This window comes from Protopterus annectens, chromosome 1.part0, assembly GCF_019279795.1.
Source record: "Protopterus annectens isolate FY-2018-M chromosome 1.part0, PAN1.0, whole genome shotgun sequence".
Classification (NCBI taxonomy): domain Eukaryota; kingdom Metazoa; phylum Chordata; order Ceratodontiformes; family Protopteridae; genus Protopterus; species Protopterus annectens.
In genome coordinates this window covers 595,222,732-595,250,594 of record NC_056725.1, presented here as the reverse complement: position 1 = coordinate 595,250,594, position 27,863 = coordinate 595,222,732, and the positions used below count along the sequence as shown (strand labels likewise).

Sequence of the window (27,863 nt, the reverse complement as noted above, 5' to 3'; positions counted from 1 at the left end):
AAGAAGAGCTAAACCCAAACATAAAACTACTGTTCAATCTCAGCCTTACTACAGGATATGTGCCCAAAGAGTGGCGTACAGCAACAGTGGTCCCTCTCCATAAAGGTGGTGCCTCAACGGATCCTGGAAACTATCGCCCCATAAGCCTGAGTAGCTTGGTCTGCAAAGCTATGGAAAGGATCATCATGGACCTCATAAATAAAGATATTGGGGACCTATAGACACTGGATCCTACCCAGTTCGGCTTTGTTAAGGGCAGATCCTGCCTCTTAAACCTGGTTGATATCTTTGAAACAGTCACCAAGGCCATTGACGAGGGGAAGGTGGTCCACACAGCCTACCTGGACCTCGCAAAAGCCTTCGATACAATACCCCACTCGGGCATTATAGATAAGCTCACCAGCTTAAATATAAACCCCTATGTCACTAAATGAATTGCAAACTGGCTCAAGGACAGAACCCACATGGTTAGAATTGCTGGAGCCATGTCAGACTCCAAACCAGTTACAAGTGGTGTCCCACAAGGCTCAGTCCTGGGACCTCTCTTGTTCGGTATATATTTCTCGGAGGTACAGGCCAACATGGAAGGACTGTGGCTGACCAAGTTCGCAGATGACTACAAACTGGGCGCCATAATCGACTCTCCAGCCGACACAAGCATCCTCCAAAAGGGCCTCATAGAAACAGACAACTGGTGCAAGAGCCATGGCCTCAAGCTAAATGCCAAAAAGTGTATAGTCATCCCCTTTGGCAAAAACAGTGCCCACAAATTACCACATAGGTGGTAATCCATTAAGTACAGAAGTAGTAATTAGGGACCTGGGGATCCAAGTTGATAGCAATCTCTCATTTGACAACCACGTGGCCAAAGTGGTTAGAAAAACATTTTATATAGCCCACCTAATCATGAAGGGATTCACATCTAGATCAGGGGAGGTCATAGTGCCTCTTTACTCATCCCTCATCAGGCCCATAATGGAGTACAATGCCCCTTTTGGGATGTACCTTACCAGACACCTGCAGCAACTGGAAAGACCCCAAAAGTACCTCACCAAGAGGATCAAAGGACTTAAACAGATGCCATATGCTGTTCAGTTAAAGAAACTCCAGCTCTACTCAGTGGCATACCGCCTGTTCAGAGGCGATCTGTGCCTGACGTATAAAGCCATGTCCAACCCGGAATTAATGGACATGCTGCACCTCAGAAAATCCAAATCCCATCAAGCTACGTGCTCGAGAGACTTGAACCTCAGCACTGAAATAAACAGGACATGCTGGAGGGACAGATTCATAACCCAGAGGCTCCCGTCCCTCTGGAATAAAATCCCAGTCCAGGTTAGGGAGAGTCCCTCATTGACTCTCTTCAAGAGGAATCTTGATGAGTGGATGGGAGATCGTAGGTTTACCCCGGGTATCACTTCTGTGTCACTGTTAGACAGAGGCACAGTATACTAACCTCGAAAAAGGGCATAGCAAAATAAATTTAAAATGGGTGGCGAAAGCCAAACACATTCTGGCTAGGCTTATAAATGCCCTAGGGCAGATAGCCTAGTATGAACCTATGAACCTATGAAATGTAAAATAAAATAAAAAAATAAATATACAGATGACAGCATTATTAGCTTTACATTCTAACTACTAGACTACTCTTTTTTCCTTCATGTTTTTCATCCTTCTCATAAACAAACTATATATTATATAATTTGACTGCAGATTCTTTAGCTCCACCTCTTCATACCTTTCTACCAACTCTTCCACTACTGCAAATTATGCTTCCCTCATACAGGCATCCTTTGCATAGGCACTTTCACATGAACTGCTACCTTTCGCATCATCATCCTCCTTTTCCCCCCAGTTTTCTACATACGGTCAAGGTGTCATGTTAACTGTCCCCATCTGTCTCTATTAAATGCTACTTTCCTGCCTTCAACACTCATGCCTAACCGTCACAGGTCTTCTCGTACAGAATCTAACCACCTGTTTGCTGGCTGCCCTTCTTTCCTCTTGCCATCTTCCAGTTTGTCCTTAATCATTTTCACCAGACTGTCTTCTAATTTGCTGGACATGTACCTGAAACACTATTAACCTTTTGGCTCCTCCTCCTAAGTCCCAATTTCATCTTTCCCACAGTGTGTACCCTACCACCTCAGGAGCATCTCCATCACCTCTATGTTCCTCAACTGCTCCGCCTTTACTGCCCAGGTTTCCATATCATTCAGTAGTACTGGTCACACCACTGTACTTTCCAGCTTCTTTGGCATTCTTCTATCATATACTACACTTGACCATACCTCTCAACAGTTCAGATTTTTGTCTCTTATTTTTAGTCTGCTCCTCATGAAATGTTTGGTTTTCTGGAAAATCTTTGAAGAGTGAAGTCACTTAATAATACTAAATCATGATAGACATTTGAGTTTGACTTCACTTGCTTCAGAAAATGCAAATAATGCAAAATCTATCATTCTAAGCAACTTTCTAAGTTTATAGGACAATATTTACAATTGGTCCCTATTTTTGGCCCTTTGTCCCCCAATTATGTCTAGGTTTGGTCAGACTTCTTGCTCAGAGAAGTTGAGAGGTGTACACCGGACACTGTCAGCTGGTTGCAGTCCTTCTAATTGTAGCTTTGACCTCCTCATTCAAACCTTCCTTCTCATCAACCATCCCTCCCAGACACCTGAAACTGTTAACATGTTCCACCATTTCCCTTCTATTTCAACTCTCAGCTTCTTCACAACTCCATTTGTTGTCATTACAACGGTCTTAACTGTACTCTGTTTCATCCTATGTACCTTCAGTTTTGCATTCCATTCCCCTATCCTTCACTGAAGTTCTTCTTCAGAGTCTGCCTGTAATGCCACATTATCTGCATACAGCAACTTTGTTCTGCCTGTAATGCCACATCATCTGCATACAGCAACTTTGTTCATCTGTGCCCCAGACCTGTTTGCTAATGTAATCCCATCTACCATGTTTCTGTACACAGCTTGCACTAATTCTACCATGTTTCTGGGACTTCAAACCACCACAGGACTGCCCAAATCACCTTTCTTGGGACCTTGTCATATGCTTTCTTCAAGTAGCTTCTTCTAAACTGTCTTACTACAAAACATTGGGTCAGTTGTGAGCATCCTGATCCGAATCCAAACTGCTCATCTCCCATCTTACTTTCTACTACTCTGTATATTTGTTTATCAAATCTTCTCCAGAACGTTCATGCAATTTAACAGGAGTTTGACACCGCTGTACTACCCACAGTTGTGAACGTCCCCTTGGTTCTTGAACTAATACACTCATTCTCCAGTCATCTAGGATACGCCTCTCTATCCACACTGCTATAGGTACCCCTCAGAAGCCATTTCTCATCCAGCATCTTTATCCTATATACTGTGACCTCATCCGAGCCTGCCATTTTCCCTGACTTCAATTTTCCTTAATGTGTTCTTGCTACTTCTATGGTAAGTTCCTCCTCTTCTATCACCACAAACTATGTCTGGGGCAGTACAGCTTCTGTGGGGTTTTCTTCATTCAGAAGCTGCTGAAATACTCCATCTCCCTTTGAAGTCCGGTTGACTGGTTAGCAGGTTGTTAATGGCATCTCTTACGAAGGGGGTCTGACTATTACTTTTCTGTCTTTGCCTTGCAATCTAATATGTAGTTCCTTTGCGCCGTCTACTGACTTACTTTCTAGAAGCGGGCAGAGTGCCTCCGATGCCTTGTTCTTTGCTACTGCAACTTTTCTTAACTTCTTGATCAGCCAACCAATATTTATTTTTATAGTCTGGTCCATCTTTGCCCATCTCACAGTTTTTCCTGCACGCTTCTTCCTTTTGATGACTTTCTGGACTTCTGTCCACCACCAGCTTTCCTTATGTACCTTATTTCTATACCTGGCTTGGACTCTTATCAATTCTGTAATCCACACAGATGCTGTTTTTAGTCAATGTCATTCTTCAACTCCACCTATTTCCTCTTTCTTAAGGTGCTAGAGTCCAGAGCAATTTGTTGAACTGCTGTGCTTTCTCTCCAGTCAACTCTCAGGTTTTTAGCCTGGTCTCTGTTGACCTCAGAGCCTTCTCGGACTACTGCTTGTGGCAACCAGTAGTTTATGCTGTGGGCTGACTTTCACTGGAGATGACCCATCAAGGATTCTACCCCACTGCCCTTTGAGAAAGTCAACCTGAATTGTACGTTGGTCACTCTTGTATGTGATCTTGTGACAGTCTCTCTTGCTGAACCACATGTTGGCTATTATCAAGCCATTTGCCCAACAGAAATCTAGTATGACCTCTACTTTATTCTTGCTGCCCCGCCCATGTGGACCCAGGCAGTCCTCATACCCTGTTCTGTCTGTTCTAATGTGTATTCAGGTTGCCCATTAAAATCAAACACAATTCCTGCTATCCTGCTTTATCTTGTAGGTTCTGCAACTGCTATATGAATACACTTCTTTTCCTCACTATCACAACCCTGCTGTGAGGCATAGGACAGTGTTCATAATTTCAGCCTATCATTAGGCTGGAGTCTCACTGCCATGAGTCTGTCACCAATTCTTGACATCCCTCACGGTCTTCTGAAGCCCCTCCCCCACCACAATCTCCACACTATTTCTAGCCTGTCCTCCCGAGTAAGTGAAATTCCAAGCCAAGTGGTTTTGCTGCACTCCCCTTCCGTCTTATCACCTAGATCCATAAGGATGTCCAGCCTCCGTCTTATGTCATCCACTTCCAAGCAGTGAACCTACATAGAGTGCAACAATTCTTAGCTCATGCTTGACAGGTTGAATGGTTTGGTGTCCAGGTTTCACTCATAGATATCCCAGGTATCACACACTAAGCAAATGGACACCTGCCAGCCAGCAGCTTATTCACCCAGGGCTACTGGATCAATAAGCTACTGACCCAGGGCTGCTGGGCTTTATGACCAGCAGATACTGTCTAGTAGGAGCATGCACATCCCTCACACTGTTAACATGGGTCCCTGGTGTAGGTCAAAGTAAGCCAGGTCCTCAAATCCACTTAATCACCGGCAAATACCGATGCTCATTTAACGACATTAAATCAACATGACCAAATCACCTACAGCCATACTGTTGTGTGGCTAGCCCTGCCATGGCATGCAGTCTGTGATCCATGTTCTCCTACCATGAGGATACTGTGCATTGAAGTAGATGCCAAAAGCAGTTGCTTTATAAAAATATTCCCCATCTGCCCACAGCTCCATCCTTTGCAGAGTTTGAGATGGAAATACTCAGCGTGTTTTTCAGATGTGGGAGGAACCCCACAAGGAGAACATGCAAACTCCAAATAGGCATTAGACAGAGGTCATGATCTAACTTTGTACTTGGGAGGTGAAGACCTTACCCATTATGTCAAGTGGTTGCACCGCTCAGACACGATTTTATTAATTTCTTATGAACTGCTTTCTCTCAGACACGTTTCAGAAGTGATCCATGTCACAAAGAAAAAGGACAAAAAATATATTTACACACACACGTGGTCAGGTTAAGAGTATCCAACAAGCAGTTTCTGGGGCGTTAGAAAACCAGAGTTCCTAGGGAAAACCCACGCAGAGTCAAGGAGAACATGCAAATTTGAGATAGTGAATGGAGATCAGAAATTAATCACAAAACCCTAAAGCTGAGAGACAAAGATCTTAACCAAATGAGCCACCCTGTTCAATTGTACAAGTGTAACCATATTAAATGCGCATCCTGACTTTGCTTGTCCCGGTTGGCCTCCCTCTCTACCTTACCGGTTATTCAGACATTTTCGTTACTCCTAACATTTCTTAGGAACACCAGACATTTACAACAAAATCCTTATTATTCAACTCTCTTATACTGTAAGGCTTTAATAATTTCCATCATCTTCCACATTAGCTCACTCTATTCCTTTCCAAACCCTAACACCTCCATCTTAAACTTTGTAATGTCACTGATAGGCACTGAACTGAATGAACTATACAAATCCAAACTTCACTCTAAACAAATACAAACATCCAAATAGGTTTCCATTACTCAAGCTGCACAGGTGTACTACATGAAATCTCTTGAAGCTTGGGTTATGCAATACCCACCTTATATAAATCAATGCCTCTAAAAGTTGAATTTGAAAAGAACTAATTTCTTCTACATTACTTTTTTTCTCTACCCCTCCATAAGGTCCGCTGTCCCTATACTTCCACCTCCATATACAATGGACCCTAAATGGGCTGAATCTTTACCTTTTGGATAAAAATGTGTTTGTATATATATATATATATATATATATATATATATATATATATATATATATATATATATATATATATATATACATATATACATATACACACACACACACACACACACACACACACACACACACACACACGGTGGTGGTGCTGCGGTAGCGTTGTCGCCTCACAGTAAGACGCCATCCGGTTCGATTCTCAGCTAGAGCGTCTTCTGCGTGGAGACATGTGTGAATGGGCGTACCTTCGTTGAAGGTTGTGTGTCAGGGCTGGTAACTCGGCATGTAAAAATCAACCACCAATCATTAGCGGACCGGAGTTCCGCTGTGGCGACCCCTAACTGGGAAAAGCCGAAAGACACAACAACAACAACACACAACACACACACAATAGCCACATAACAGTTGAACTAAACACCTTCCAAAGGTCACCCAATTTCCAGTCAATTCAACCATTCAGTGTTTCAAAAATAAATCAGCTGGCCAATGCAATACAAAACTATCTTCCAACTTCTACAGGACATACTCCCTTCACCATTCCTCCTTGCTACCCCCTCTCTAGGGATTCTTCCCAAATCTCAGTCTGAACATAGTGTTTTCATTTCTTACTGGTTCAAGTGATCTAAAATTCAACCAGTATTTTCTTTCTAGCAAACTTCTCCCTCAATTTAGAAAAAAATAAAAAAATTCCTTCAGCAAATTTAAAGTAGTCACCATTATGTATTCAGTATAACAACACAGCTACAACTCTTAAGACAAATCTGACACATAGTTGGTCCTGTTAAAAAAGAAGCTACATGCCACATGCTGTCTGTTGACCCAAGCAGCAAGACAAAAATTGATATTACACATAAATCCAAGCAATGGCCAAAAGCCAACAGTAATCTCAAAGTCCATATTCAATTTAAAACATTCAAGCGCCTCACAAATATTTTTAATCACGGTAAGTAAGCAGCTAAACCAAAATGTACACAAACACAAGTCATCATGGGAAACCCCAAACTTTACTAATCAGGAACTGTAAAAAGAAATGTTGTGAACACTAACAGCAACAGTAAAAGAACAACAACAACAACAAAATACTTTCCTGGGGATGAATGCAGTAACTCCTTTATTTACTTTTCTATTAACTTCTTTTTCTCATGCCACTAAATCATGCAACCTTTTCTCCCTTTCCAATCCTGACCTATTTTAACTCTATTTACACCAAATCTCCACACACTCCTCGTGTCTTCCCTTATAAACATGCAGCTCCCAATACCAGCTGAATCCACAATGCCTTATAACTTCACACTTTACACTTTCCCTAATTTATTCCTTTTTACAATTTTTTCACCAACAGATTTATTTGATAACAGTGTGTGCAAACAATTCAAAACAGAAAAGCATGTTGCAAGGATAGGAGTAAAGCTCCAGCAGTATTGGGCGCCATTATTAGTGTCATTCATGGCTTTTTCATTTATCCTAATTTGCTTGTCCAAAGCACCATACAAGATGCCGTTCTCTAATGCTGTATGCCAATCTGTTCATTTCACCAATACAACAAACCTGCCCTGCCAATTAACATCCATTATGCAAACATTTATCACCTGCCAAATGTGCATTTTTGTGGCATTACAGCACGTATGTGCAAGTATATAAATGACCCATAATGGCTCCACATCTTATACAGCAAACTATACATACTAAACTGAAAGGAACCATACGGACAAGCAACATCTGATTTAACAGTCTAGTAAAGCAGCTCCATTAGTCTGCAGCATTACCCTGAGGTAGTCAGGGGGTCCTTCTAGGGTAGAAGAACCACCTACCTCCCCAATAACCTCTCATCTTTCCCACGGAAAGGAGGGGGAGAATACGAAAGATACTAAAACAACCCACTTAAGAACATCAAATATTTAACCATTTGCAAGACAGATAGGAATCTACACAATCTCATTGTGCGTTTCCCCCAAGCTCCACTAAAGGATAACATTCCTTGAAGTTCTATAACAGCAACACTCTCTCCCCAAAGATCTCTTGATCCATGACACGCTTAAGCAATAACCCATGACTGGGTGTGGGTATCACAGGATTAAACCACGGTTGGCTTTCTTTAATCAGGAACGTCACCCTCCTGATTAAACAAAGCCAACCGTGGGTTAAACCTGCGATACCCACAGCCAGTCGTGGGTTATTGCTATTATACAATGACATTTAAGAAAAAAATTGCTCATCTTTTTTAAGCAATGTCTTTGTATAATGGTGCTGTAGTGCTCCTCCGCATTCTTCCAAGTTTGCTGATGTACTCTGCATGCATATGGAACTACGTTCCCAAGCTTGCAAAAGTACATCGGTGCTGTTCAGGAAAAGAAATGGCTTTTCTCCGCTGATTTTTTTTTCTCTCCCTTTGCCATTATAGACTCTCTAATGCAAAAACCTACACAAAGCCCAACGTAACGGGCGGGGGGGGGGACAAACGTCCAAAAATAAAGACAGACTTTATTGCTCTTGTAAACTTAAAAACTTACTTCAATAGAAGATTTTATGTTAGCATGCATTTTTCTGAAGGATACGAATTATACACCTGAAATGCCAGTCACTAAACACTTGAGAGGTAGGAGAGCCTGTAGAGACTTTAGGCTGGACAGCACAGAAATACAAGAAAAAAAAAGGTACATTTTGCAAACTGAAGAAACACAAAACGTACCTGATTTTCTTGTATTCTACTTTGTACTCCAAGCATATGCCAATAGAAGTCTGCTCAATGGTGCTTTAGCAGCAAAAAGCATTTTTCTGTTGGTATATGCTCAATTTCCAACGGGCAGTCTGGTTGATGTCCAATCAGTGTGCACGTTTTTGAATGACAATGAACCTGCATAACTTCTCCTCAATAAGTACCAGCACCCACTACAGGATTTAGCCAGTTATCCTCACTGGGAAGGGCAAGACAAAACCTTTAGATTAATTTGAAGCGCTGTGGCAATGAACTATGTGCAGAAAGAGTATGAAAAACATTCTGAGAGTGGGGGATAGATTGGTGTCATGGTTCTCATGCGGCAGGAAAATAATTAATATCATATCACAGGAGTCACCCATGATTAAAATTTCTCAAAAACAAACAAAATGTATTAAACACCACTGTTCAGGAACGGTTATTTTTTATATCAAAAAAGAGAAATTACCCCCTTAAAGTTCCTAGCTTTTAGGACCAAACAATGTAGGTTTTTTTCCAGTTTAAAATTCTATTAATTCATCCACATGTAGAAGGTTTAGAATAAGGAAATGAGAATTTGCACTTGCAACACGCACAAAATACCTCATCATGGAAAAGATAAGTGGAGGTTTAAGGGCTACGAACTGAAAGGGAGTTGCACATTATTTCCTGTTTCCATATCAACAAATCTAGCAAGTGTCCCATTTTATTTTTCAAATACAATTGCTATGCCAGCTAGTGTGCAGAATAAAAAAAAAAAAAAAAAATACTCAATCTTGTCCTCAACGGAACCAAAAGCCTCTTACTTGATTCTGGACTTCAGGAGTGCAATTTATCACTACATACTGAAAAAGTGTACCAGCAATCAATCATACTCCATGCACCTCTTTACAACATGTACGCATTTTCCCCTCTCTTTACAACATTTATGCATTTCTTTTATTAAGGAAGCTGAACTAGGAATCACACACACTACAGTAAATATTTGTACTTACAACAGAGAAACAAATCCTGTGGTTAGATTGCCAGTCTGTTAATGTGGTATTAAAGTTGCATCTCACTGTCAAACATAAAATTTATTTCACACTTCAACCCTACCCAGTAATGCGTTTTCTGCAACAAAAATATTCTTGTCCATCTACAAAAGACATTGAAGAGATTCAGTACTAGTAGTGTAACACAGCCATAAAAATAGAAAAAAAAAAAAAAAAAAAATGAAGAAAAGCTGTTCTGATCCACTACCAGGGAAAAAAATAGTACAGAGAAGGGAGTCGATACCTCCTGAAGGAGTTCTCTTCATCTGAAAGCTTGAGTAACTGTAAAACTTAAATGCTGGCCAAATAAATGGTATCATCGTCGTGTTCGTTTTTTGACCAATTACTGCACATAGAAATATATACTTCACTCTTATCCCAAACAACACTTTTAAACATACAACCATTGCAGAAGTTCAACAGTTTTTCACTCAAGGCAAGCGGCACATGAGCAGGACCAGCCCCTTCTACTTTAAACATTGTGTAGATCAGCTGCAAAATAACAGTGACAAAGGATTTCATTTACACAATTACACTATTTTGTAACCTTACAGGATATCACTCAAAATTTAAACACAAGGAACTTCAGATTAATAATCACTAAACAAACAAAACCAATCTATGAAGAATCCATTTTACATGACATTTGCAGAGGAGAAAAGTCTACAATCTTACTGTCTATAAATAAGCAAAAAATGCAAATGTGACTGCTTACAATACTTGAATACAAACACATACGGCTTTGCTTAGCTCTGAAATCCACAAAATTCCACAGAAAGTAAATGGAAGTTATTAAACTGCTTTACATTTAGCCTTCAAAAATGGGCTAATGTGGACATTACAATTAGCTTTTGCAATAGTTCAAAAAATACAGTGCCTATAGCTGCTCAAAAAAAAAAAAAAAAAAAAAAAAAAAAAAACAACATGAAAAGGAAATCTTAAAATTACCTGAATACTTTCTGGTGCATTGCATTTTTAAAAGCAAAGACATTTTTTTTTTTTAAGCTAGATTTAAAAACATGCATATTTTTAGGATTACACTAACCCAAACAGAAAAGCACTGCCCCGAATCAGTAAGGAAACAAAGATTTTCACATAATAAAGAACACCCCACATCCTAATGCCCAAGATTTCAGTCCAACTAGTATAGTAAAACCAACATGCATCTCTCGCATAACCTGTTTTGCTCAGTTATGCAAAGTCAAAGCAGTCGAGTATTATTACCCTTCACCACCCTAACTGGGTGAAAAAAGCTGCTGCTTTCCTTCTGGCTGAATTCTAGTCTGTGTGGACTGACAAGGATACCACAATACACCATGTGTTGATGAATCAGCAAATATGATGTCACAACAAATCATCAAGTACCAATTTATTCAGTCAACATCAAGGGGCTCTTTAGGAGACGGTGACACTCAAAAGGTACGCCTCATACTTGCAACTTTTTGAAACTGGCTAATACCATATAAAATCAACCAGCTCCCCAGTGAAAGTGCATTTGAAGTATAGTAGCATGTAGATCCAAGTCCTTTTCACACCTGCAACCACGACAGTAGTTTTATCAAGATGTGCCACTCTGTCATGACTTTAAACAAACTCTGTCATGTTTGTTTGTAATTCAGACCTTTTGGTGATGCTGTCCTGTTACATGCTTGTGGATATATTTTGGTGGTTCTGTTGGACATCTTCCTACATTACTGTGATAATAATCAGACTGAAGGTTTGCCCAATTACAAGACTGTTTGTGCATTCTAATGGCGAGTACAATGCAGAAGTAAAACATTTGTTTTAGTAAATGTCATAGCGAAGGTTGCAGACTCCTGCCCTATCAAAAGAGCCATTTTGTCCCTTTTGCTACCAAATGAAATTCATCTGGAGCCACAAAACATATTTGACCTGTAAAATGAAGATAACACAGCATACTAAGTTTTATATACAGTTACTATACTGCATATAAAAGAACTAAGTTTATAAGAGCAACATTTAAAATCTGTCCCTATTTTTGCTCCTTTGTTGAGATTTTTATTGGGATCGCTCTGTGTGCAGGTGTAAAATGCATGTTAACAGAAAGTGTTATTCAAGCAAGTTTCTAAGTTTATAAGAGCAATATTTAAACTCTGCTCCTATTTTTCTTCCTTTGTTCCTCCTTTATTTGTGGCTCTGACCAGATTTCTTGTGGCAAAAGTGTTTCAGAGGTATGGTACCCTTTCAGGAGATGCTGATGCTACCAAGGAATTGGTCGATCACTCTCAGTGTGTGTGGAATGTATGGTAAAAGAAAAGATGTTATTCTAGCAAGTTTTTAAGTTTATAAGATCAATATTTAAAATCCATCAGTCGGTATGTGTGTGTGAGTGTGAGTGTGAGTGTGTGAGTGAGTGAGAGAGTGAGAGAGATATGCAGCAGAGTGGCCATTATTTTTCAAAGCTACAGGGAGCCACTGCAGAGGGGTGGAAGAGCCGCATGCGACTCCAGTGCCACAGGTTGCAGACCCCTGTCATAAGGCAATATTTTTTAGTATGCCGTTTCTCACTAAAGTGCAGTGTGCGTGTATTATACACATATATACACACATATATTGAAGGAAGTGATTATGATTACAAGACTGGGTTCTGTATTTCTGTGAAGGATGACACTGCGCATTTGTCTAGTTACAACATTTTTCATACTGCAGTTGTTACCTGCCATACTACTATTATTTTAGAATATAGAATTAGAGCATTTTTATATATCTGCTACCCAAAAAAAAACTACAAAAAAGTATTCTGGAAGACAATGGGTTTCAAGAACTTGGCTTCTTACAGGTGAATAGCAAGGGTGTTTTTTACACTATAGGTTTCTCTTTAAAATACTACAGGCATTAAGACAAAGCAAAAACAATCTGCTGCCTCAGTAGAACCTTACAACTTTCATTTATACAAATATTGTTACTTGAAGGCAAGTCACACATACAGTTACTTGCTCTACTCCTCCCCAACAGGTATTGTTCATTAAGTAGAAGGCACCCGCACACAATAGCAATGCTTACATGGTACACAGCCATGTTCTATTTACTTTAGACTGTTCAGGGCTGCCCATCAAACAGTACCAGCACAAAAAAGACCTCCCCCAAGGTCAAGGTCAGCACTTTCTTACAACAATATTAAGTACTCCAAAATAAATTATTAAATATCCTGTATATATCAAAACGTAAGACCCCAGCATAATGATTATGATGATACAAAATATACAAAACATAACGTTTATAACAAAAGATTCAAAACAAAAATAACAAGTGTTTGTCATCTTTCCAACTATACTGCTTGCCCTGGACTGCAAACGGTTGATTAGGATAGTCAAAAAACAGAAATCGCACTGGTTTCAGAATATACCAATGTAATTTGAAGTGTCAGAATTGCATCCAGTTCTACATGACATAGCAAGATAAAAGGCCTCGCATTCCTTTACAGAAGGGACGGGTATTCTCCCACAGCAAACTGCATCATTTATCCACAAGCATATCGGATTCTGATCTTAAGAAAGCAATCCTCGTTTTTGTTGCAAGCAGAAAAGAAAACAGTAAAACGTTATTACACTAACTACAATCACACAGTGCTCAACCTATGACATACAAGACCTTCGTCAAGCGAAGCAGATACATAAATTCGCCTCCAAAGCACGAAGCATTTGAATGAATTAAAACAGCTTTCTACTGCCAAAGTGCTGGTGATACATGCCTTGTTTTAACCAGTCATTGAAAACTTGCCAACTTCCAACCGCTACCAAACACGCAAATAAACAGAAGGCAAGAGTAAGTGTGCCAAGTCCAACGTGTGAAACTACATTCTTGTTTGGTTTTGTCAGTTAACATCTTTAATAAAGAACGTACCACTAACAACGGAAATACAAAATAGCCCGTTCAACAGTTGTATAGCGCAGCATACCCACGTACATAATTTCGGTGAAGTCATCATCTACTAAGACTACCTGAAACGGCTGTAACACCGTACAGAACTTCTATTATATACACACACATGTCAGTACATGCAGACAGTACCTAAAATTAAAAGAACACACATAAGGACTACAAACTCAGCTAACCATTGCTTGCTTCATCTCCCTACTGCTGTGAGAGTTCTATAAATATCCCCACCCTCTCTGTACTAAAACAGTTGCGTCCAGCAACTAGAAAATGCGCATTATTAACATTATCTGGTCATCAGAAAAAACAGGAATGTCAACCAAGCTGACTGACGGGGGGAAAAACAGAACTGACATACTCACATTTTCGTTGTCGCGCTCGTTTACGGTGGGCAATGGCGTTCTGGTCGACATTTTGTGCGGTTGTAGGCCGCCCGGGCAAAGAAAAACAAGCAGAGACCGGAGAACAGTGAAGCTCAGGGAGGGAGGGAAAGGGGGACAACTGGGGAGGGGAAAAATGAGGGCCGGGTAAGGAAGACAGGAATAGTAGCAGCAGTTCTTTCTACGCTTCCGACAACATTGCAGAATTGGTTACAGCAAATGCAATGGCATTTTTTTGCCCCTGTGTTTTAACGTTGGAACAGAAGCCACTGTTATGCAGTGGAGCTGCTGTTGAGGCGAGAGAGGCCGCTACACGGAGCAGCTAAGGACCAAAAGGGTGGGTTGTCCTGTCTCTCCTCCTCCTTTTTCTCAGGTGTAACACAGCTCGGAGGGCGGTAGTGACCGAGCACTATAGAAGGAGCTGTAAGCGGTTGCTGGAAGAATGTATTGATCCACACTTCACGTTTGAGTCAGATGGCCAAACTGTGGCTGTTTGTTGCAGCTAGCATACTGTCTAACCCTTAGAATTGTAATTCCAGCCTACGGCTCCAACTATTGCACTCCCTCCTATTCAGGAAGAGGAGCAACTACTTCCAGTCTGACTGCTGGGCTTTCAAAGGATACCTTTATTTTATTTGAATATTAGGAAAAGCCAGGTTGAGACAAATATGTTGTGATATATATTTTTCATATGCAACGGAGTGCATGAGCTTTTTCCAGAAGATGACGCCTCAGACAAGGTTGTTGACAAGACACGTTTCTGTGTACTCAACCGATTTTTTTTTAGGCATCTCTTAGAAAGACTACAACTTAAGAGGCATCACAAAATGTATATAGCTATTAATGCTTACAACTTTGAGTTTTATATAAGCAGTACAGAAACTGAATTAATCAAACTTATAAATGATACATAATGCAGGGACAATATTTTAATAAGAGTGCTCTGCAGGCAGCAACGGGAGCATATGAACTCAAAATGGGTGTTTCTGACTGTACTACTGGCCCATTGAAATAGATTACGTACAAGTAATTATTATATCTTTAAGTTCAATTTTAGTTGTTATTGTTTATATACATTCCTGCACCCCTAAAAATTCAGCATTCCAAAATTACCACGATGCTGAAGCAAACCCTCCTACTATATTGGACAAGCTAAGGAGGTGGAACATTTCTGAATGTGTAGGAGGTGTGACTTTGCTATTTTCCAGTAGTGCTGAATGGAGAAAAGAGCCCAAGAAGGAGGAACGACTTTCTAGATAATTCCTATCCCCCCCACACACACACACACAAGTGGCACGCTCGTCATTCACACTTGTATTGTTCCTTTGCTATGTTTCTCTAGTTTTGACTAGCTTCATAATTTGCTGTTTTTCACAGCTCAGAGTGGGTAAAGTAAGGTATGTTATCTGAGTATCATTCTTAATATTAAGAAAAAAGCATGATTTGCTGCAAGCCTTATATTCTACCAATTTTCTAAGCAATCACTACATATGTTAAAAATGTTCCTTTTAAGAATGTGTACCATTTTATTTCACTAGCACCAGTAACTGGTTAAGATTTTGAGAGCTATTGTTTTGCCAATAATATAGATAATCATATATCTTCTGATGGTCACACAAGATATGTCCCAAATTTCCTGTTTGCATAGCCCAGCCTAAACAGTAGCTATGATAATAAAGTAGTGCTTCTTTGTTAAAGAAAGCCATAGGTGCACTTGTTCTGCCTTAACAATGTGTGTCTCAGAATTAGGCAGGCTGTAGACATCCACTCTTTTTCTCCATAATAAAATAATTTTATATTTTGTCGATATTGAGTTCTGTATAAAATACTATGCCTTCTCACTCATTGGAATTGTACAAACTCCATTATTTTATTTATTGTGGCAAGGACTCAATAGAAGAGAGCACTGGTAATATTTAGTGTCTCTCGTCTAGTCAGAACGTAATAGACGACACTTCATGGGTTCTGTTCAAGCAACTTTATTATGTACAAACTCATCAGGATTGAGGCTTAATAACTTTAACTTAGATAAACGTGTATTCAATCTAGCTATTAAATTTATACATGCTCAATCTCTGGCTGCACTCTCAAAATGGCACTGAAGCTAGCAAGTGCTTGCTGTTTATATGCACGTTAAGTCCTTGAAACGCTTCTTAAAGATAACAGCACATATGCTCTGTTCTACATCCTCCCACTTTGAGAAATAGTTTATGCAATATTGACAATATCAGTTGACATGCAATCAATCCAAATATCCACTCTTTATGTATGTGTGTATATATCTAAGATTATTCTAAGGAGCATATATATGTAGGCTGGGGTGTGGGTGTTCAAGCATTTACAGACTGTCTCTCTCCATTATGTACATAGTTGTCAGATATGGGGTGAATTTCCTATTCCCCTTCCACTGGTCCAAATTACACTTGAATTGGGTTAGGGAAGAACTCTGCTTCACATGTATGGGATGCCTGTTCCAGAGAAGTAGTGTCTGAGACACACAACCTCTTCCTCCAACATGTCCTGTTTATGTAGCAAGCAAGTAAACAATGCTTAAGTCGATAGATCTGGCAATTCTGATGCTTTGTTTTGTGGATATGCAGAAGGTCCATCAGAGCAGAATCCAAGGATGCTTGTATGCCAAACATGGATTACTTCTTAAGAGTATGAAGGATAAAGAGTATAGGGATAGGCTTTTCAGTTGATCCATACAGGACATATTGTTTACATTCCGTATACGTTTTGTGAGGAACCTCTACAGACATTCCAGCTTTTCATATGCCTGGTCAAGTACTTAATGAAGGGGACATTGCACTCTGATTGGTCTGATGAGAGCTAAGTACAGTGGATTGATGACTTCCTTGGACCTAAATGCCATACACTTGCTTATGAGTTGCACAACATAGAATGATTTCTTTACTACAGTAACCACATGTTAGTTGAAGGCCAGCTTACTGTCCACGTGTGTCCCCAAATCTCTGACTACTGGATCTTTGGGCTGTGTTATCAATGCAGTAGTTTCCCAGGGTAGCCAACTTCTCAAAGAATACTATTATGCATTTCTTTGCATTACGTTTTAAACCATGGCTCTGGCACCAATTATTTGTCCAAGTCAGCCCTTTTTGGAGTATTAGTGTTATGGGGGATTCTGAATGTGACTTTACCTAGTTTGTAGTCATCTGCAAACTTGGTTAGCCAAAGGCCCTTGATGTTGGCCTTGTACTTGGAAAAGTTGATGCCAAAAAGAAGCGGACTCAGCACTGAGCCATGAGGGACACTGCCAGTGACCTTCATCTTTGTGCAGGTGGACTTCCCTGTCCTAACTTCTTTGGCCCTGAAAGCTACTTGGCTATCCAGCGGATGATATAGGGGTTTATACCTAATTTAGTGAGTTTGTCTACAATGTCCAAGTGGAGTATTATATCACATGCCTTGGCCAGGTCAAGTTAAGTAGTATGCACTGTTTTGACATCATCTGTTGCATTTGTGACCTTTTAGAAGAAGTCTACTAGGTTTAGTAGGCGTGAATTGCCCGTGACAAAACCAAACTGGGTTGGATCCAGTGTCTGAAGATTTCTTATGTCATTATTAACCATTTCCATGATAAATCTTTTTATGGCTTTGCATATGAGACTAGTGAGACTTATGTTTCTGCCATTACATGTGTCCATAGATTGTCTGTCCTTGTATAGAGCAATGACCATTGCAGTTTTCCAGTCATATGGCACAAAGCCTGTCTGGAGGCTACGGTTAAATGCTGGCTTTGCTAGTCCTGATGGGACCTGTTTCATGCTGTTTAGGAGGCAACCTGGGATGTTATCAGAGCCCATTGATGTGGTATTAATGGCCCAGGACAGCACATTGTGCACTTGCTCTCTGGTGATAGCTTGAGGGTTATGTTCAATGGTATTTCTTGATGGATGGCTGGGGAGGGGCAAAACTTGAGCTGAAGCAGTTCTGCACATTGTTGTGTACTGCCTTTGAGGTTGTGGACATAGCTAAAGGAAGTCTTATTAATGATCTTGGCCTCGAAGGTTATTTTTACCTAAAATTTTGCTTTGGTAGACTTGATTTATCCTCTGATTTGCTTGTCTAGATTGAAGACATTTTTTTTCCTGCTGGGCACTGCAGTTTTTAATTTTTGCCATGACTTTCTTCCTTTTGTTATACAATGTATTGATGTTGGGATTCCACCAAGGTGCCTTGTTTTTCTGAGTTTGTTCTGTGCTTATTCCTGGTAGGAGCAGCTGTCTCTCTGCATTTATTAACATGATTGTACAGGGTCTGCATAGACAGCTGTGTTCTTAGTGTTTTGGGGGGGGGGGGGGCTTGACATTTTGCCAGGTTATCACTTAATAGTAGGAAGTTTGCCTTTGAATTTTTCTTAAGTGTTCCAGGTTTAGGAGGGGTTCCAGGATCCATTTTTATTTCTAAAGAGATAGCTTTATGGTCCAACCTTACCAGAGATGACATTTCAGTAGTGTGGATATAGCATTCTTCCATGTTTGTGAGGACCAGATCCATTATGTTCTCACTCCAAGTGAAAGTATGGACTATCTGGTCTAGGGTGTCTATGTTGGTAAAGTCCAGGAATCTCTGGGCCTCCAAGTTTGGGGTAGTATATGACTCCCAGTTTATTGTAGGATAGTTAAAGTCATCCCTAAATGTGGTACTGGGTTGAATGCTGAGTGTCTCCAGTAAATTTCAGTATATGTTGTGGGTTTCCCAGGTCATAGAGAAGGATTTATTGCTTGCAAAGATATGGCATGGGACTTTGTGGTAATTTGGACATGGGAAAAGCCCAAGTGAGTCATCCTTTTTGACCAGTATTAAGGTATGTTTGTTTTTGATGTAAATCAAGACACATCCACCTTTAGTCCATACCTGTGCAGTAGCTGTTCCAAATGTGTGGAAGTCATTGTAGCCCTGCACCGCCAAGGAGCTCTCTGTGGCTTTAAACCATGTCTCAGTAGCTGCACAAACATCTGCATTCTCCAGAGAGGGGAGAGCTTGCTGGGATGGGAGTTTCCTGTTTAGATTCCCGACACTGAGCAGTGCTACCTTTCAGTTTTCTATGGTTGGTTTTGCAATTTCGGAAAGTCTGTCAGTTAGAAATTGTCTAAATACAGAAAAATGGGGGATGACAATGTTTTCATCAATATTCAAAAGCCTAAAGGGAACAGGTGAAGACCATCCCTGAGAAAGCAGAATGGTCTGTCGACCATATCCTGTCATGCTGAAAAATATTCTATCCCTTTGGAGTGACAGCAAAAACTAAGCCAATTATTAAAATGCATCATCTTCTTTTCATATTGTGGTATCATCCTGGGTGAATGAAGAATGCTGCTCAGTGCTAAGTACATACCAGCCTTGGACACACAATCCAAGAGATTCATCATGTATCTCTTCATGTAGTCCAGGGAGGTAAATCTCAGGTCATTTACACCCACATGGACTATGACTGAATCATACTGGTACTTGCAATCCAGTGACCTGAGAGCATGCATGATCTGGAAGATCCTGGTCCTGATATGCAACCAACCATGATTTTTTTCCTTACTCAGCCTGATGAGTGGGACATATGTGTGTCTCATAATGGAACTGTCTATGACCAGAATATTGGGTTGTGTGGTGGCTTGCTTTATGTGCTTAGTTGAGACTCCATGAGATGTAGCTGTATGTGTTGTGGTGGGTGGTGTTTTGGTGGAGTGTTTTGGGGGCTGCTGAAGATATTTGTTGTAGGTGTAATGTCTGGGAGGGCTTTGAAGTTATGAAGATTATGTTTAAGAACCTCAGCATATGTGGGTTTATGTGACTGATTTGTACTATGTGTGGTGGGTGTAGTATGTGCCTTATTGACAGCCTGATTAGTGTGTGTGATTGCATGTGAGAGCTTTGCTTCCAGTGACATTGTGTAAATACATCTCACACATACCTTATCTCTTAGTTTAAGAATTGGTTAATTGTCAGTAGCAATTGCCTTAATTTTCCCATATTCACCAAGCTATCTACAGAGGTAGCAATACCAAGACAGTTCATATCCATGGTTACATGCCCTTTTTACTTGATCAGAAAGTTGCTGAAGGAGTATACAGTAAAAACAGAACTATCTAATGCAAAACTGGAAGTGTAGTGCCTGTCCCTGTATAAGCTAGCTTCTCTTTGCGTAACTGGAACTGGGGAAGTTTCAAAGGTAGTTTTACAGAGAAAATGTAAAGTATAGGTGCCAGCATCTATACAGGGCACTGATAAAAAAAAACCTGCATTGCGGAAACAGGCCAACTTCATACAGGCACAGAAATTTGACTTTTTTTGTTGTGGCTTATCCCGGTTAGGGGTCGCCACAGCGGAACTCCGGTCCGCTAATGTTTGGTAGTGGATTTTACGTGCCGAGTTACCAGCCCTGATGCACAACCTTCAATGAAGGCACGCCCATTCACGCATGCCTCCACACAGAAGACACTCTAGCTGAGAATCGAACGCAGCAACGTCTTGCTGTGAGGCGACAACGCTACCGCAGCACCACTACCGTAGGTTAGGCACATAAATTTGACTAAACACATAAAATGGCCTTGCGGCCAATCAGAGTCACATTCCAACTTATATCTCTGTGATTCCCAGCTTAGAACAGACTGGGCTACCCCACACTGCTGCTAGCGCACAGTCCTGAGTGTCCTTAAATGTGGAATCACAAAAACAAAGCCATAAGGTGAGGAACTAAGCTACAAACAACTGATTAACCAGGAAACACTAAATTACTCAACAGTGCAGGGACTGGCAATGAGATCAGCAAAATGCAAAGGCACTTTACAGAGATACAGTTCAACAGAGTATAACAAATAATATGAAAATACAGCAGCAGCACAGTCAAAATAAATTACAGAAGTGCAAAAATGACCAGAATTACATATCTCGTGCTTGGATTGCACTGAATTCAACCCAGACTTTCCTGAAAAAGCAGTGCGGTCACAAAATGTGTGTGTGTGTGTGTGTGTGTGTGTGTGTGTGTGTGGGCTCCATTCATTCTGTTGTGCATAGTGCATACTGTATAGTTATAGGATCATAGGAGGTTACTAGGCTAATGGCCCTGGGCTCCTTATAAGCCTAGCCAAGGGTTTATCCCAAAAAAGAAACCTCAGTCAGCACCTGTTGCCCCTGTCAATGAGGAACAAAGGTGGAACCCCTGGGACAAATCTGTGGTTTCCCATCCACTCAACAAGGTTGCGCTTGAAGAGGATCAGCAAGATACTCTGTTTGACATGTACTGGAAGTCTATTCTAGAGACTGGGTAGTCTCTGGGAGACAAATCTGTCTCTCCAGCAGGTTTTGTTGATGTTGCATATTAGATTTAGGCTTATCGAGTGGGTAATACGAGAAGAGTTAGACTTACGGATATGGAGCATCTCTAGTAGGGCAGGGTCCGATATTGCCTTGTAGGTGAGACACAGATCACCTCTGAGCAATCTGTATGATACCAAGTAAAGTGATAGTGATTTGAGCCTGTCCGCATAGGACAGGTGTTGGAGGCCATGGATTCTCTTTGTGAGGTATTTTTGTGGCCTTTCCAGTTGGTGCAGGTGTCTGGAGAGGTACATACCAAATGGGGCATTATACTCAATTATGGGTCTAATGAGGGATGAGTACAGAGAGGTAATAACCTCCTTTTTTCTGGATGCAATCCCTTTACTTATGAGATGAACCAAGTAAAAGGCTTTTCTGACCACTGCTGCCACATGATGGTCGATTGTGAGAGTGTTGTCAACCTGAGTACCCAGGTCTCTCACCACAGGTTGTATGTTTAGGGAGTTGCCATTGATGCGGTAATCAGTAGGGGCCATCTTTTTGCCGAATGGTATGATAATACATTTTTTTGTGTTTAACTTAAGGCCATGACTTTGGCACCAATTATTTGTATCTGTGAGACCCTCTTGCAATATGTTAACATCATTTGGGCAGTCAATGACAGCACCCAACTTACAGTCATCCGCAAACTTGGTCAGCCACAGACCCTTTGTCTTTGCCTGGTCCTCTGAAAAGTAGATGCCAAACAGTAGGGGTCCCAGGACAGATCCCTGGGGAACAACACTACTGACAGGTCTGCTGTCAGAGGTGGTGGCACCTATTTTGAGCTTGTGGGGTCCTATCTGTGAGCCAGCTGGCCACCCAACTGATGAGATAGGGATTAACACCAAGTTGTTAGCTTTTCAATGATGCCCAAGTGGGGGATTCTGTCAAAGGCCTTGGCCAGGTCCAGGTAAGCTGTATGATACTGACTTTCCCTCATCCACGGCCTTGGTGGCAGTCTCAAAGAAGTCAACTAGGTTCAATAGGCAACATCTGCCCCTAACGAATCTGAATTGTGTGGGGTCGAGTGTTTGGAGATTGCCTATGTCCTTGTTTATGAGATCCATAATAAATATGCTCTATGGCTGTACAGATCAAACATGTCAAGCTAATGGGGGCGATAGTTTCCTGGGTCAGTAGTGGCACCACCTTTGTGCAAGGGGATGACAATGGCAGTTCTCCACTCTGCTGGAGTGAAACCTGTAATTAGGCTGTGGTTGAATAGGGTGCTCAATGGCAAAGCTAGTTCTTGCTTGAGATGGTACAGAATACAGCCGAAGATATTATCAGGTTCCATGGAAGCTGTGTTCTTTGCCTTAGGGCCTTGGAGATGTGAGGTATGGGAGAAGTATCGGGGATGTCGAATGAGCCTTTGGTGGCCAATAAGGGGGTGAAGTTTGCGCTGTACCTATCAGCCAGCAGGTTGGCTAAATCAGTAGGATTAGTATAAGTGGTACCATTAAGTACTAATTTGGAACAAACTTGGGCTTTGCCATGGAGGTTCCTACTGTAACTGAAGAAGGACTTGTGGTTTCCCTTTGTTTCAGAGGCTAGTTTCAACTCATAATTGGCTTTGGAGTTTTTCACTAGTGATCTAATTTGCTTGTTGCGGCAGAGGAGGGAGATCTTCTGATTTGGGATTTGTTCCTTTTTACCTTTGGACAACAGTTTCTTCATTTTGTTGTAAAGCCTGTTGATAGAGGATGTCCACCAGACAGGTTTGTGTTTCCTTGAGGAGCAGGTTTTAGTTCTTTTGGGTATGGCTGAGTCCATGCAGTTGTACAGGTGCTTGTATACTGCACTGGCATACTGTTCAGCATAGTTGTCTGCATCCTCTGAGGGGGGAGGTAGTGTGAAGCTTCTGATACCCTCCCTTAGCAGGGTGTAGTCAGATTTTGAGAAGTTTTTTAGCCTGGTTATGGCTGGGGAGGGGTTGGGTGGGATAGAAACTTCGAATGAGACAGACTGATGATCTGATCTCACCAGGGAAGGACATACTATGGGAGTGGTGCAGCGATCACCCATATTGGTGAGAACCAAGTCCAGTATGTTATCTCCCCTTGTGAGGGATGAGACCAGCTGGTCTAGTGCTTTAGAGTTAATTAAGTAAAGGAATTGTTGGGTGAGTGCATTGGTGCAGGAATAGTTCACCCAGTCTGTGGTGGGGTAGTTGAAGTCACCAAGGATCATGGTGTTAGGGCATACCTTGATGGAGTCAAGTAGGTCCAGGTAGGAGGAGTGGGTGTCCTGAGACATGGAGGGATGTGTATAGCTGGCTATTACTTGGATGGGTGTCTTGCCAACTGTCAGTTGCACCTGCAGTAATTCTAGTGCGTTATGCTGGCAAACTAGTCTGGAGGTGTGCTTGTCTTTAATGAAGATAGAGACTCCACCACCCTTAGACTTTCCAACCTCATTTTGGGGTCGGAAATTGCGGAATGAGGTATAGCCTGGCAATCAGTTTGAATGTTTTATGTATTGCACATTCATTTTATTGGATTTATGCTTTATCATAACAGATAAGCGGGATTTTGTGCATGTGTGAATGCGTGCACACACATGCATGTTTGTGAGTAAGAGTATGGGTGAGTGAAGTGGATAGATTTAATGGTGTATGTATGTGCTGGTGTATTTGTCTGAGCCTGTCTTGTTTAGTGGTAATGTTAGGGGCAGGGTTAAGGTTAGCTTGTATTAGTAAGGTGGTATGGGGCAACACCTAACCCTAATCCTGCTCCTAACATTTACTCTAAACCTTACCTTAAAAAAATCTTTCAGTAATACTACCACCAATCCGACAAATTAGAAAAATAGAGGCTAGTGTTATGGAGGGTTTTAGTGTAAAGATCATAAAAATAAATTGCTTTTGTTTTGTAATCTTTATCATGTTAGATGTTTTGGAGTGTTTGATAGTGTGATTCTTTGCTGTATTGTGTTCCATTTTGTGATATGTTATGAATCGCAGAGTATGTGTATACAGTGTGTATGTATATATATATATATATATATATATATATATATATATATATATATATATATATATTCATTTATCTACACTTACCTATTTATCTATCTATATATACATACATACATACATACATACACACACACACACACACACACACACACACACACACACACACACACACACATATACATTTGTAGGTAAATACTAGGCTGACTGCCTTTATGAGCCATTTAAAGCCTAGCCAATATCCATTTCAAAGGAAAGGATCAAACCCTGTACCTTGTGTCTGTGAGGCAATTCATTTTGCTAACCAGGTAAACCCACTAGGAATAAGCCTCTTTTCAGGGTTGATTGTGTAAATAAATATGTTCATCCTTTTTTTAACTATTTCTTTCACTCCCCTCGCTATAACTACCAGGTTTACAGTTTGTTTTTTCTCTCTCTAATGCAGAGAAACTTGCATGTGGATAGTGGTCTTGAAGAAGTACCTACTGATGTTGTGCTAGATGCTTTTTAAACCAGTTCCCTGTTTTATGCTAAAGAGTTAGACACAATAAGTATTTTATTTTTATGTTTTTCACCTCATTGTGTTCTATCAGCATGCCTCTCCCAGCTTGCAGTTTCAGCTTTCCCATAGAATGGAGCCCCCCCCCCCTGCACCTTTACAGGTGTACTGTCTAGCAGGAAAAGCAGTGTAGTGTTGTTGTTGATTATTATCCTTAACATCTGCTGGAATTATTTATTAACTGAACTTGGCCAGTGTCAAAGCAGGATTTGCAATACAAGAGTAAGTGATTGTCTACTGGCATGTTCTGCAGCTAGGTCTGGTCCCCCCTAGCTGCTAATGTGTGGTGTCCAAGTGGTTGGATGTAGTTGCCAGCTTCTTTTTGGCATGACCAGACCAGTATTGGCTACTCAGTCCCACCTCTTCTAGTTGGCTGGAGTGGGATTAGACCATTCACACTTCGGTTACTGGGCTTGAAATTAGAACTCCATCCATCTGTGTCAAACAGCTGCCAAAAAATTAACAAAATTAACACGGTATGTTGACAACGGACCCACACTCACCACCTGATAGCAGCCCTCAGTGCAATCTTCTGACCCACATGCGATATTCTGTCACAAACCACACCCCACATTAGACGACCCCAAGACACCCATTTATACATGTTCTGTTTCCCTCACATAATCCATCCACTATCCACAACCCCTTTTTCCCATTTTTGCACATGGGGTCAGGATGCCACCTCAACAGTGACAATCATCTAGAGCCAAGGTTTACACTGCAGGGTGTCAGTCCTGCCATGGTAGTTCTTCAACAACACACACTCACACCTATTGCCAATTTATAGTATCCAAACCACTTACTGCATGATTTTGGAATGTAGGAGGAAACTGGAGCACTCAAAAGAAACTCATGCAAACACAGGGAGGACATGCAAACTCTGCACAGAAGGCATCCCAGCTGACAAATGAACCAGGGAACCTCTTGCTATGAGTTAACAACACTATCTGCTGCGCCACTGTGCTGCCCATATTCCACTTATTCCCCTCACATAACACAGCCACTATTTGTTCATCAAGTATGTCTTGAGCTGGGCAGTTTACACAGGTCATGAATGTAAAAACCACCCTTCATGTCAGTGACCAGGAGATGCACTACAGTAGGACAGGTGTTCATCTCAGTACAAAAAAAGAATACTTGTGTAACATATGAGCATATTATGTGTTCTGCATGTGGATGTGCAAAGCAGAATGTGTGCATTTACAAAACGTTTGCCTTACTTTCCTAACAAATGAGATATCATGATACAGTTATATCTATAACAAAGTATGGCATTTGTAAGTCTTAATGCAGCATAGCATAACCAAATTGTACACAAGCATACCCGACTCTTTGCTTGAAGAGCCACTCCATTCTCTTCTGGATCAAGAGAGAGTTTTTCATGTTCACTCTCTGAGCTGCAAAACAGGAAGAATATAGCATTCCTTAATTAAATGGCCAATTAAGTCACAAATAGTTATATGACAAAGACATCACTGAACAGATTTCCATACTTACAGTACATCTCATGGGCCCTTGCTCTTACCTCTTCTTCACAGTGGTGTAGAAGGCCAGGATGGTCCCTTCGCACGTCATTGCAGTGGTACTGGTACAGGCCAGTGTGGCATCAGACACCACCCTAGCAAGACTGTCAGACATCCACTTTATACTGCAATCTCATAGGAGTGCCCCATGAGACAGTCACAGGGGTCTCTGTGCAGCAGAAAAGGAAATATTTTGCTTCCTTAGGACACCACTTGAGACCACTGCCAAAATCAATGCATTTTCTAGCCATGGCCATTCAATAGCCCACTTTCCAGAGAACTGTGGTAGCCATCTCATGGCTGCACACATTGATGATATCCGCACACATTGCATAAAATAGATAAAACAAAATTAAAAGTAATCAACATTCTTTTCTGAACCAAAAAAATTCCCATTTCTCTCCACTGCTGCCTGGTCTGCCATTGGGAAAGGCATCCTCCTGCCTTGACTAGAATACTGCCTTCCCATGTTCGACACTGCCTCCAATCACAGCTCCACTACTCTCCAAACCATCTCCAACTCCACCTGCTGCTTTATCACTAACTACCCCCTCTCCCTCAAGATCACTAGTGCATCACCCTGGAAAAAACAAGATGGCTCCTCATCCAGCAACAACATATTGGGCACCCACTTTTTTAAACTGGTACATCTCCATATGTTCACACCGCTCTCAGCCGAACTCCATGAGAAAATATTTAAAAGCCTCCGCTGCTCTCTACACCAAGATCTTCTCTCCAAACTGACAGACATTGCTTCTCCATGCTTGCAGCCACTCTCTGGTAAACCATCACAGATGCCATCAGGGAAAATTTCAATATATCCAGCTTCAATAAAGATCTGTTACCCCCATTTAAAACAAGAAGTCCAATGCACCTGTGTCTACAATTTCTGTTTTGTGGAGGACATGAAAGTTAGGCATGGATGGATGAATGACTCTGTACCACTGAGGGTTACGACACACAGCACTGTGACTACTGGCAGCAATAATAGCGTCTTCCCCTGTAACTCCAAGTTTTTGCTGCAATCAACAGCCTTAGAGGCAACATCTCTCCAAGTGTAATATATACATTTCTGAATCGTTGTGTCATTTTAATACTGCTGCTCATTTCTAACTCATTATACCATCATTTGCATATTATGCAAATCACAGAATTTCTTGTAAAACACACAAACTCTCAGAATGCCAGGAAAAATTCCTAGCTGGACTGACTACCTCTATTTTTTTTTTT

The 27,863-nt window shown here is 41.0% G+C and overlaps 1 protein-coding gene across 1 annotated transcript in view; it reads right to left on the bottom strand.

Moving 5' to 3' along the window:
- Positions 1–14,822, bottom strand: part of MARK1 (microtubule affinity regulating kinase 1) — a 2,314,196-nt gene extending 2,299,374 nt beyond the window's left edge. Inside the window, exon 1 of the mRNA XM_044061667.1 lies at positions 14,222–14,822. Within this exon, the coding sequence (XP_043917602.1) occupies positions 14,222–14,272 (51 nt within the window). The 5' untranslated portion in view covers positions 14,273–14,822. The remainder of the gene's footprint in view (positions 1–14,221) is intronic.
- Positions 14,823–27,863: the final 13,041 nt, after the last annotated feature.